This window comes from Chroicocephalus ridibundus, chromosome 2, assembly GCF_963924245.1.
Source record: "Chroicocephalus ridibundus chromosome 2, bChrRid1.1, whole genome shotgun sequence".
NCBI classification, from domain to species: domain Eukaryota; kingdom Metazoa; phylum Chordata; class Aves; order Charadriiformes; family Laridae; genus Chroicocephalus; species Chroicocephalus ridibundus.
The window spans coordinates 23,442,856-23,455,739 of record NC_086285.1 but is presented as its reverse complement, the minus strand read 5'-3'; the positions used below and the strand labels follow the sequence as shown (position 1 = coordinate 23,455,739).

General features: G+C 47.1%; 1 protein-coding gene across 1 annotated transcript; it reads right to left on the bottom strand.

Moving 5' to 3' along the window:
* Window positions 1–12: 12 nt before the first annotated feature.
* On the bottom strand, window positions 13–8,792 carry C1QL3 (complement C1q like 3). Its single transcript, XM_063324750.1, has 2 exons — window positions 7,566–8,792; window positions 13–2,832 (listed from the first exon to the last, which is right to left on the bottom strand). Exons 1-2 carry the CDS (start codon window positions 8,151–8,153, stop codon window positions 2,653–2,655), a joined length of 768 nt encoding a protein of 255 aa, XP_063180820.1. The 5' UTR covers window positions 8,154–8,792; the 3' UTR covers window positions 13–2,652.
* Window positions 8,793–12,884: the final 4,092 nt, after the last annotated feature.

Here is a 12,884-nt window from a genome sequence, read left to right as displayed (position 1 = left end):
CAAAAGTCAAAATATATTACATAATACAGTTTTAATGAGTTGCAATAGTTATAACAAAGGTTGTGATATAAGTCTTTACAAATCAGTATATCAAGATATGATGAAAAAAGGAAGAAATGTTTGCCTTACGTGTGTTTTTCACATAAAGTGTGTTCTTTGCTCTTGTCTAACTTTAACCAGGGCGGGTGATTTATCCAAAAAAATGGTCTTATCCAGTAGCAGCAGTAGCCTGATTTCAAAAGCTTCTTCAAATTTGACCATATACGTCTTGTAGCGTTGAGCTTTTCCAATAAATACCTTAGTAAATACGCATTGCTAAGTCGTAACTGATCTCTAGCTTGGCACGTTACTGTTCGATACAACGTAGAAAATCTCTAGCCACACTGCTGTTGTGAGGGCGCAAACCAAGAAAAGCAACAGTGGAACAAACAGACATGAAGTCAGTTACACATTGGTTAGTAAAATACATTACCTTGTAGGAAAAAAAACAACCCAGGAGTAATCACTACAGTGTACGGATATAGGTTGGCACTTTGTCATAAAGTAGAAGTGTTAACCGTTCTGGTGCAATAATACACAAGCAACTGGCAGCAAAACGTCCCTTTATAAATCCTAGACGAGTTAGACTGGCAATACTCTCAATCAGCCTAGACTGATTCAGCATTGATTTTGAATTGGACGACTCGAAACAGAAGCAGAGTAACACGTTCTGTTTAAGAAAAGCTTCACTCATCCAAATAAGCGATTTTTAGAGAGATTCGTAAAACCTTCGTCAGACTTTTACTGAGCAGCCAGCACTGAAGAGCTTTCTTGTCACAGTGGCAGACACTCTCAACATTTTAGTGCAGATAAATCTGAGTTTGTACCCTTAGTACATTAGACAAGGTTGCTTGTGGCAAATGTCATGAAATAGAAATGCTAGGGGCAGCCTCTATTACTCTCTAACAATTTATAGAAATGTTACCTTGATTTTGCCAAAGATGTTAAAAATAAATAACATGACCAACTGTGCTAAGGAGCTAGTTAATTATCTTGCTAAAATTTAGGTTTAGAATGAAATCTGCAAGTTTTAACCTGAGAGAAATAGACAGCCTCCCCTCCCAAAACCAAAACAAATAAGAAGTCCATTTTCCAAATAAAAGTATTCTGTGGACATTACTGGTATGACTGATTTTAAAGCATTTTTATAACTATGTAACTCATAGTACCTGTGTTTAGTTTAATTCTCCAAGCCATTAATCCTTTATATGGATTAAACTTCTTTGAGACTTTATATATATATATCTATATATATATATATGAATGAGAAAAATAGGTTTTAATACACACTTTTTTTTTTGCATGTAAATATCTGCTTCTTTCTTTGCATATGTGATATCATTTTTGGTAATATGCTTATCTGTGTCCATTCCATAGGCACGCCTTACTACGAACTGGTAACTAGCTACCACGGAAAAGGTCTGGGTGACAACGTTTCCTCACGTGTCAGATCTCCCACTCTTCCTTTGTGGGAATAATTCCCACTAACTGCAGTGAGACACGACACCTAAGACAAATAAGGTTTTGACCCATTATATTCCTACGAAATTCTAGTTGAACATCTGCAGTATGTTAAGTCATAACTATTTTATTAAAAATAGTACCCAAGTACAGACTAAGTGCTAAAAGACTAATGAAGACTAATTGCTGCAAATAAAACACTCTACCTTAGTCTGAGAATGTAGATGCCAGGCGTGCTAAATATTTACACAACTAACCATCAAGAATGGGCCTGTAATATTGTCTAAATATATATTTACACATGGTAACAAATTAAAAGCCAAATCCTTTTTCCACTAACATCAATGGGAGTTTTGCCATTGGCTTCAGTGGAATCAGGGATTTGATCCAATAGAATAGTTTGTCAACTGTTATATTTTCCAGAAAAAAAAAAAAAGGGTTTCTTCTATCCTTTTTTCTTTTAGAACACAGCTAAGGGGAAGACAAAATTTAAACAACTCCACTGGATTGATTTTTATGCTAAAAGTCTAATATAAACCTACAAAGCAGGAACATTGAGTTAAGGCTCGAAGCTGATTAGTTTCTAGTTTTAAGTGGAAGGATAAGAAAAGTACAAGGCAAACAATTCCTTTGGAGAGAGAAAGTATATTTTGATTACCTCTTCCCTTTATTGTAAAATCATTCCTCACCACACTATGAGTGGACTCCAAGCATCATTGTTAGCAAGTAAGTCACAAGAACCAAAGCTGAAGTATGGATAAAGCAGCAAGATCATAACACATCAAAGTATCATATACACTGAAGAAATAACTCAGCGTCCTTAGGTTTTTGGGTGTTTTTTTTTTTCTATAAAAATTTGATCTATGTAGGACTTCATTCACATGGACACTAACAACGAGGAAGTATTTGCTTTGGCGGTAAGTGGATCGCACATCTGTCTAACTTGTTTTGTGATTTTTTTTTAACATAAGGTTTCTCTGCGTTGTACAGATGTGAATCAGGTAGCATTCGACTTTTTTCCCCCGCTACTGAGGTGTTCGGTGGTCGCTCTCTGCTGGGGTGCTTGTTTCATTGACTTTTGCCACGCAAATCCATTGCTTAGAAGAGCAAGCTTCATTTTTGGACGGGTTTGGTGGGTTTTTTTACTCATTCTCAGTCAGCATAAATAATAAATCCAGAAAAAGTGCTGTATTTGTTGTTGTTTCCTCCGTGTGCTTTTCCTCCATCTAATTTAATGTAAACTTCGTCTCCTGGCTCCAAGTGAAGAACCACGCTGTTACTGGCATAGTCGTAGTTCTGATCAGCATCCTGAGCAATCGCACTAGCTCGAACCTACATAAAATACATAATGAGTGGTTAAGAAAACTCAGGTTATATTTCCTGCATGGTGAAATTAAAGCATATCCTCAGCGTTTTATTCCGCACGCGTAAGTTGCCACTTTAAATGTCTGGCGACATATATTGTAGTTTTTTCCTATGGTTATTGCTTATTTTCTCCTACAATACAACATTTGAAACTAAAGCCATAACCTGCTTCTTTCTCGGTCATCTGATTAATACACAACTGTTTGCCCTCCTGTAAATATTTGGAGCCTTTCAAAATATATGCATAAAAACGCCTGGAATTTGGAGCACTGAATCTGGTTGTGTGCCAGTTCTACATTGGTGTAACTTTTATGTCAGTGGAACATTTGATTGACATTGGCGAGGATCCACAGTGAGACCCTATTGATACCAGGCTGGACTTTTTCCAGAAGTGATTTATTGTCATACTACCAATAGGACTGTGCTGCAAAAAGAATCCGAAAGTACACACCCACCCACACACAGGCACACGCCAATGCCCACAAACAGGTGAGGATCCCAGTTGGGGTTTGGAAAAACTGTTACAGCCACATTTCAGTAAGCAAACATTTAATTTCTGTGTGTTGTAAGAGATGCACATTTGAAAAAATCATAGGCAGGTCGTTATTTGCTTTAAGAGGTTTTGGAATTGACAAGCCATTTGAGGACTTTTCATTTACAGCTTTCACTGAAACATACTTTTTTTTTTCCATTTTGCCCTTGCTATTCCATTACTGATTAAATTTGACATTACTAGCAAACTGTAATTTTAGCCTGTAATTTTAAGATGTATGTTGGTTTCCAGCAATGAATAGTCTGTAGCATTGTAAGTCTCCAAATCATTTATATATAATTTGACCCTGTTTGGTAAAATATTTAAACTTAGTTGTATGTGATTTATTTCAGTGTAACACATCATCTGCTTGTTGCTTGTCTTTGTTCTAGCGTAGTTACAGAGCAGTAAGTGATTTAGTGGTATTGCAAACCTGAACTAAGTAATAATGCATGACTTGGCGTACCGTGTGTGGGATTTTATCTGTTCTGAATTGAAAAAATAGGCTATAAGTCACAATTTTCCATGGATTCCTTTCAAAGTTTAAATGATAAATTTCCAAATTAAATTTTCATGTGATAGGATTTCACATTAATATTGAAATGTTAAAAAGGAGGGGGTTCTTTTACCATGCAGGATTTTATGGCGTTATGCAGCTTAAAAATCACAGTACTTGGAAATTCTTTATACATCCTGTAAGAAGAATGAGAAAGGCTTAAAAGGCTTGCAGTGGTGTGACAGTCTGCAAATTTAAACTGATACATGGCATGATGATAAACCCCAACTATTTCAGGACTTCTTGATCCTGAATTGCCTGGTATTGTTTACAAAGGCGATCAATGTTGCTAGTGTTTAAGCAATAATTATTCTAAACACTGGGTATTTCCTCTGGATTAATGACGGGCAGGGTGGAGTTGAAGGCTCTGGGCCATTAACCCTGGAAATAGCCTCCAAAGAAAATAATGGGCTGAGACTGTTGTTGGTAGTGCAAATGGAAAGGGCAAATGGGAAGGAGTGAAAAGGCTACGGATGAGGTAGAAAAACTTTCACAGACAACTAGTATCTTGCATACTGGCAAACAAAATGGTTTCAGTTACTTTCCAGATTTCCATTTACATCATAATGAAATGCTACTTCATGGATTTATCTAAAATGTTGTGTTTCTGTGGATGGTAAAGGAGAATTCGAATTGCATTAGTGACTATCCTAATGGAGCCAGCATATGGGCACTGACTACAACAGCGATGGGTATTTCATTTTTAAGATTCTACATAGTACATAATAACTGAAGATAAAAAGATTCTGGGTATTGAAGTCTAGAAACCAAAGTGTAGATCTTACTGCCCTGTGTATAGCGAAAAATGTCCTGTAAACTCCAGTGTGCTATTTTTAAGAGGTTTTACCTTCTTGTTTGGTTAGCTTTTAAAGCCTGGGAGACCAGTCTCAAATGAATTCTCAGTGTACTGCTGCAAGAAGGTAAATGTATCTCTAAATTAAACCATTAAATTAAACCATTAATGGACTATACATTTCATAAGTTGTACGACTGTTCACCTCATCTTTCATGAAGTTACACTCTCAGGTTGCACACACATACTAGCTAAACTGTATGATCTCAGCACTTCCCTGTTCAAGCTTTATATCCATTAAAGACAGCAATGTGTTAACAGTGAAGACCTTGAGATTCCTCCTCTGCATCGCTTAGGAATGATTTTTTTCTGTAAGTCATACACTTTCCAATGGTTTGGGTTTTTTCATTTTGAGAAAACACTGAATTTATAATGTTTTCTTTGCCAAACTCCATTTAAAGACTCACTTCCAAAATTTCTGAGCTTTCTTACAAATAATACACAAAGTTAACTGCTGTCACATCCCATCAGTCTTTAGTGTTTCAAGTATGAATCATAATCAAAAGGAGACACTGCTTCATTAAAATGGTGATCAATTTTAAATAGTTTGTATGCAGATATTTACCTAAATACTTATCTTTGCATGGATATATACAAATATATACATAGAATCCCCTGCCTTTTTATTTTTCTTCGAATCCCCATGAGTTTAATTTTTCTCATGTCTGGTACTGGAAGTAGTTATATTTGGGAACAGTTGGACTTCAGGCTAAATTTAATTTTTATAATTGGTTACTTTTTAAAAAGTACTGGTATGTTTTTATTTTTCATGGTTTGGGAAAATAAAGACTTTAAAACCTTATAAATAGGGGTCAAAAATAGATTAATGTTGTAATTGCAAGTAAAATGGTATTCTCGTGGTGGACAATATTGCCTTCGTATGAAGAAATCAAAGTGAATATATTACGATTATTATTAGTCCTGGTTTATCTGCTGAGACAGTATTTACGGTAGGCGTTTTCTAATTTAATTAATTGCTGCTGATGTCCTCATTATTCTGTTTTCACAGCACTTCCGAGGAGCCATAAACAAAAGGTTAAGTGGCATATCAGATTAATTTACCGGCGGCCGGTGCTGCCGCCTGCGCAGAGCACGGCGGGCCGTGGAGCGGCTCCGGGCCCCGCCGCGCTGCCGGGGCTCGGCGGGGGAGGAGGCGCGCAAACGAACGAGCCCCTCCGCCGCCCGCCCGGCACGGCGGGGACGCGGGGACCTGTTTTCGGTCCCGCGGACACCGCGTAGAGCGGATCAACTTCCCCTCATCTCACCCCGCCGGCGGGTGAAACGTCCGGAGAGAGCGGCAGCGCTGGGCTCCGGGCTACCCCGGCTCGGGAAAGCCGGCGGCCCGGCCCCGCAGCCCACGGTGTGCCAGGACAGCCCAGGCAGTGACCTGTTGAGCGGCGGGTCCCCGCACGGGGCGCCGGGGGAGCGGCGGGAGCATCGCCGAGCTCCCGGAGACACGGGGAAGCCCGGGCGCACCGCACTGCCCCCGGGCAGCAGGAGCAGGAGGGATGGCGGACAGCCCGGCCACGGTTAGAGACAGCCTCTCTGTGCCCGTTAACTGCGTATGGCAGAACGGCTCCCCGGGGGCCCAGTGCGCTGCGCGATCCCTCAGCCGGCGCCTTCCCCGGCGCCAGCCCGCCGAGGGGCGAGCTCCACGGAGGCCGAGCTCACACCGTGGGTCACCGGCCATAGGGAAACCTCCCTCCCGCGGGCGGCGGAGCGCCTCTAAACCGGAGCCCCGCTGCGTGGGCGCCCCGTCCCGCGCCGTGCCGGCTTTCCTCCCTCACGTCTCACCCTTCCCCGCGCAGGACCACCCTCTCCTCAGCTCACCCGGCGCCCCCGCTCCACTGCCTCCCTCCACGGGGACATTCCCCTTCCTGAGGGAACGTCCGGCCCCGGCCTGGCCTCCACTCTCCCCCGACCGCCTCCGGCCCGGCCGGGCTGAGGGCAGCGCTCCGCCCGCGGGCCGGGCCGGACAGCGGCGCGACTCTCGAGTTAAAGAGTGCGTTGAGTCCGCGTTCACCCGGCGGCCCGGGGCGGCCTCGGCTCTGCGCGGATCCCCCGGCCCCTCAGGGGTCCTCGGGCACCCGAGGCGAAGCGGGCCGGCGCACCGCGCCTCGGCCGTGGACCCGGCTCCCCTCAGCTCCCCCGGCGGCTCGCCCTGGACCCCTCTCTTCCGACGCCTCCAGCGGCCGCCCGGCTCCCCCTCCCCACCCGCCGCCCGCTTCCCGCCCTTGCCGCGCCGCGCCGCCCCGCCCGCTCCCCTCAGGGAGTCCGGCTCCGCCCGGGCGCCTACTCCCCTCACAGCGCCCGCTCCCTCAGGGACTCCAGCTCCGCAGCCGGGCGCCCGCTCTCCTCAGGGGACCCGGTTCCCCCGGGCGTCCGCTCCCCTCACAGCGCCTGCTCCCCTCAGGAAGCCCGGTTCCCCCCGGGCACTTGCTCCCCTCAGGGAGTCCAGCTCTCGCCCCGTGCGCCCGCTCTCCTCAGGGAGCCCGGGTCTCCCAGGAGCCCGCTCCCCTCACGGTACCTGGCTCCCCCCAGGAAGCCTGGTTTCCACCGGGCGACCGCTCCCTCGTGGAATCCGGCTCTCTCCGGGCACCTGGTGCCCTCAGGGAGCCCGGCTCTCCCCGGGCGCCCGCTCCCCTCACGGTATCTGGCTCCCCTCAGGGAGCCCGGCTCCCCCCCGGCGCCCTCTGCCTTCACGGCGCCCACTGCCCTCACGTCCCCGTCTCCTCCCCGGCGCCCGGCGCGGCGCCCACCTGGTTGTTCTTGCAGAGGTCGGCCCACATGCTGGTGCCGTCGCCGCCCCGCATGAGTACATGGTAGGTGAAGAAGTAGATGCCGGGGATGGAGCAGGTGAACTTGCCGGTGGTGGGGTCGTAGTGGTTGCCCAGGTTGGTGACTACGTCGTCGAACTTGAGCACCTCGTAGCCCTCGTGCTGCCGCTTGAGGCCGGCGTAAAAGGCGATTTTGGGGACGGTGCTGTAGGTGGCGGCGCTGATGGCCCCCGCCGCGTTCAGCCCCGGCGCCCCGGGGGGACCCGGCAGGCCCTGCCGCCCCGGCTCCCCCTTCTCACCCGGCGGCCCCACCGGGCCGGGCGGCCCCGGCTCCCCCGGGGGGCCGCGGGGCCCCGCTTTGCCCGGCCGGCCGGCCTCCCCCTTGGGCCCCTGGATGAAGGTGGGCAGGGACTGCATGAGGCCGCGGTCGGGCGTGGCCGCCGTGCTGGGCGCCTTGGTGCCGCCGTAGGGGTCGCAGACCATGCGGCAGGTGCCCAGCATCTCGTAGTGCGCCGAGGTGCCGGCCGAGCTGACCAGCACCGGGATGAGGATGACCAGCAGCAGCACCATCACCACCCCCAGCGCGCCGGCCGCGATCAGCCGCCGCCTGCTGCCCACCAGCCGGCTCAGCGCAGGGCGATCCTCTTGCCTGCTTTTGGACAAAATCTTGATGGTTGGCGGGGGACCTCCTCAGAGCCGAAAAAACGCCGAGCCCGCCCGAGCTCGGCTCCCCGGAGGCTTCGCCGCCCTCCCGCTGCCGCTGGCGGCGGGGGCTCCGGCGGGTCGCGGCGCCGGGCTGCGGCCGCTGCAGCCGGCGGGAGGCGGGCGAGGAGCGGGAGAGGCAGAGGGAGAGCTGCCGCCGCGCCCCGGCCGCCCGCACTTTTATCCTCCCGCTGGCGATCGACTTTTTTTTTTTGCAGGCTGTGCCAGTCCGAGTCAACTTTCCCTGGAACTTGCCTTTCCTCTCGCGATCGCCCCGCTCGCCTCCTCGCTCGCTCTCTCTCTCTCTCTTTTTTTTTATCTTTCTCTCTTTTTTTTTTTTTTTCGCAGAGACGACAGTCCTCAGCGGGGACGCGCCTCCCGGCCGCCCCGCAGCCTCCCCGGTGCCCGCCGCCGAGAGCCCGCACCGCCGCGCCGCGCCGGAGCCGGAGCCGGAGCTGGAGCCGGAGCCGGAGGAAGAGCGGGATCCTGCCCGGGTGCCACCTGCCAGGAGAGGAGGAGGCTGACGAGCGCGCTGGAGCAATTTATAGGCACCCAAAAGCGCAGGGGAAAGGGGAGCTGCTTTGGCATCTCATTCCAGCATCTGCTCTGCTCTTCCCACTCACAGAGAGTTTGGCATTACTCTGGCAGTGTGGGAAATATATATTTTTTTTTCCTCTCTCCCTCCCCCACCCCTCCCGCAAACGGATGAACAGCGAAATCGTGAGCCTCACTCACTAGCTGCATCTTGCGATGACAGCTCTTTCTGGAGCAGACCAAAAGGAAGAGATGTGCTTAGATGCCTCTGGGTACCCTTCAGGTCACCGATCGACAATTAAAAGGTCAATCCACCTCCTGCTTAACGCTTCCCTGAGGCTACCCTGCCTTATTAGTGTTGTCTGGGAAATACCGCTTTAAATGTAGGGATGCTTTACAGTTACCGATTGTCCAAGTGGAAGTTATTTGAAAATATACCTCCCACCTCGCACAGTAATGGAGATTAGAATCTCTCACAATTTTGGATCTCCCTCTTCCTCCCTCACCGATTGCCACTATAAAAGCAGAGAAGGAAACGGTTCTTTCTATGAATTAAAACTGACATACTCATTACCGGGTGCAGTGTTTCCCGGTGTTAAAGCCAGCCACCGCTTTGCTAGCAAACTGACACCGAGGAAAAGAGTTCCCTTTTGTTTAGAAGCCGAAGGCAAGTGCGGGGCATATGCAGATCAACAGATGCCTGGACCTGCGAAAAAGGTCTCCCTGGCTTAAGTCAGAGGCAGCAGAGCGCTTTGTTAAGTCTCGGGGTTTCATTCTTTTTTGTTTTTTTGTTGGTTGGGTTTTTTCTGTTTCCTTTTTTGTGCGTGTGTGAAAGGTTTCTTCTCCTCCAAGGGCTGGTGGGCACCTCTGTGAGTGAGTGGGAAGGTGAATGAGCAATATTAGTGGCATTTCTCCCAGGAAAATATTAAGGAACTTGTCCTGCTCACAGATACACAAGGTACACAAAGAGCTGTTTAAATAAACAAACAGAATTGATTCCTAAATCATACTTCTGTATTCAGGAGCAATGGATGTCAATCAAACGTGGGTGACATTTGCCTGTCAATACAGGGATGATGGCTGGGAAGAGTGTGACTTATTACAGCAAGGCAAGAATCCGAAATGAGCAACAACGGCAAATAGGACAACAACCAAATAATAGCATCTCCAGCAATGATCAGAGGGCTGTGATCTTGTCTTGGATTTTATTAGCACGAATCCCCTCTCCCCTCACCCGTTCTCTTTTCTTTCTTTTCTATTCCACAACACAATAAGGTCAAACAAGCAGGCACTGGGAAACAAAGATTCATTGATTCTTCCTTTTAAGCAGAAATGTCAGCAGCTTCTTTTGCTCTTTCCTGAGAGACTCAAAGGCAGCGAGTGTGTCCACGCCTCGTAGAGATGGGCCAGCCCAGCTTCTTATCTCCCCAGAAAACTCCTGATAAAGCTTCTATTTCCCGCAGTTGTAAATATCCCTCCCTCCCCCTTTTTTTTTCTTTCTTTCTTTTTTCTTTCCTCTAATGCTCTGTCTTAAAAAAAAATTCTTTATCTGGCACTGGCACAAGCTAGCCAGTTCCCTCAGCTAAGGACTTCCCCATAAGACCTGGGGAGGCATCTGAACAGACTTGGAGGCTTATGTTCATATCTCATTGCTCTCTGCACCCCATAGGAGAAGGCTTTCAGCTCTGCTCTTTCGCCTGGGCAGGAAAAAAAAAAAACCAAACAAAAGTTGTGCCAAGAGTGACAGGTCTGTCTCAGGCTGTAGCTGGGCCCTTGAGGCATTGCATTTAGTCATCCCTAACCCAGGCGGTTTTTGTGACATTGGGATGTGCGTAAACCTCCACTGCAACAGATGTGTTACACATTGGGAAAACAGCAAATCTCTTACCTTCGAAAAGACACAAACCTATCATGGTCTGTCAAGCCATAGTGATGCTGGGTGACTTATTGGCACCAAGCACACCCTCAGTTCCTTACTCCAGCTGTGATAAACCTGATTTTTAAAGCAAGGTCCTACCATACGAATGACTTTCACCTTCTTAATAGACAGTTTTATCCTCATGCATGTTGCCAGGATTGCTCATTCACTGTAGACTCTTGCAGACTTTCTCCCAAAGGCAACCTGCGAGCCAAATGCAAAAACCAGAGCCTGAGTAAGCAGAATAGAGAGAAGAGGGCAAGTACCGGCGCTGGGTTGTCAGTGGAGCTTGTGTGTTAGCTGGGAACATAACCTGGCACCTTGAATGCCAGACCAATGCTTTAGTTACCAGATTATGCTTGGTTCACGAGGAAACAAAAAAAATGCAAGGAAACTAAGAATGGGAAGCAGAAGGGCTCAGAAGTTATGCACTGGAGGTCTCAGCAGCTTGGAGCAAAGTCAAAGGAAATGTAGAAACCTCTATTTTTTACCATGGGACCTGTATTTTCCTGAGGTGGTATGTCAAAGCATTGATTCGCTGTAATTAAGGCTTGGGTAGCATTTATGTTATAATATAATCTCCTCTCCATGCTAAAGGCTAACAGTCAAGATTGACAGTCCATTCTTAATATAACCATTGTACCTACGTGAGCTGCTGCCAGTCTTAACATATTAAATTTCTCTGTATTTTTGGAGCCCACTCGCAGGCTTGCTCCAGCCTTTCAGCCTGTTTTCTTCCCTCCCCATTCTCCGGGCCTTTGCGCATTCAGACCCGCAGTTGGTGTTCGAGTTGTATCCCCTGCAGCTTCTGCCGTTTGAAACAGCCTGCCCACAGCTCTTTTCCTTACCGACTAATTAGTTAGTGTTCATACAGAGCCTTAAAAATGTACAGCATAACATGCATGTTCATTTTACCTGAGTGCCGTTGCCTCAGCACTTAGAAAGGGGAAAATTGGAGAAAACCCAGTAAGAATGTGTCCACTGGGACAAAACGGCTCCTTACTCCTGCAGTGCTAAATTCAGAGGGTTAGCCCGGGAAAAAACACTGTGTGAGAAAGGGCAACCCTTTACCAGCTGCAGCAAGCAAGAGGAACATGGTAAAAGGCATATGCCCAACAAAGGAGTGCTCGAACGCTGTGCCAAGTTCCATACTGCTTCTGCTCACTCCTATCTGCATCTGTTTTGCTCTCGCTTATATTTGAACTCTTTTTAAAGTTATTTGAGAGAAGCGTTTTGAATTTCAGTCAGCTCGAAAATTAAGGCTTTGCTATGCTGTACCTTTATAAACACTGGTTTAACCGTGTATGTAACAACATGCACTCACTCCAGCAAGTAAGTGGGTTCAGTGCTACAAAATAAAATTATATTATAAATGAGGTGAAACTATTCATATCAGTATAGATGGTGGCATGGTGGTGACACCTTTGCTGTTATCCCTAACCATTCCTGGTACCCTATTTCTGTTCTCTTCACCCAGTTCGCTAAAGTTTCAGGGCTGGCACATGTGTCAGATAATTTGTCCTGGAAAGTTACAGACTTCTGCACCGCTTTTTGGTTGAAGCTCATACAGACAGCCCTAACTCAGTTCTCCTAGAAACTTGTTTTGGTCAGCATAACCAAAGACCATCTGTATTTATAGCGATGCAAGTTGCCCACTGCATTCTTTCATAAAATTACAGTTTTCATGCTCATGGAAGGAAAATCAGCTCCAGTGTACAAAAAAAAATTTTTTTTTTGCTGAATTTTTGTAAGCTTTTACCTGTCATCTGGAATATACGAAGTCCTTCTGCAGGATCTTCTCTGCTGTTCAGGGATTTAAGCCATTTGTGTATGTATGTGTGCGCAATTGGAAATATTCTAGATTAAGTTTTATCACAAATAATAATGCTCTTCGAAGATTAGCCTCCGAACCTGAAAGAAAACAGGAACTAGATTTGGGGTTGGAACTAGATGATCTTTAAGGTCCCTTCCAACCCAAACCATTCTATGATTCTATGAAACAATACCAAGAAAATGTGTCCAGCCTTGAAAGGGTTACAACCACTTTTCAAATCCAAATGAGGGGGGAGTTCAGGGAGGGCTGTCACTAAAGTGACAGGGCTCAACAAGGAGAATTTGCAAATAAATTCCACATATCTCTTCCTTTT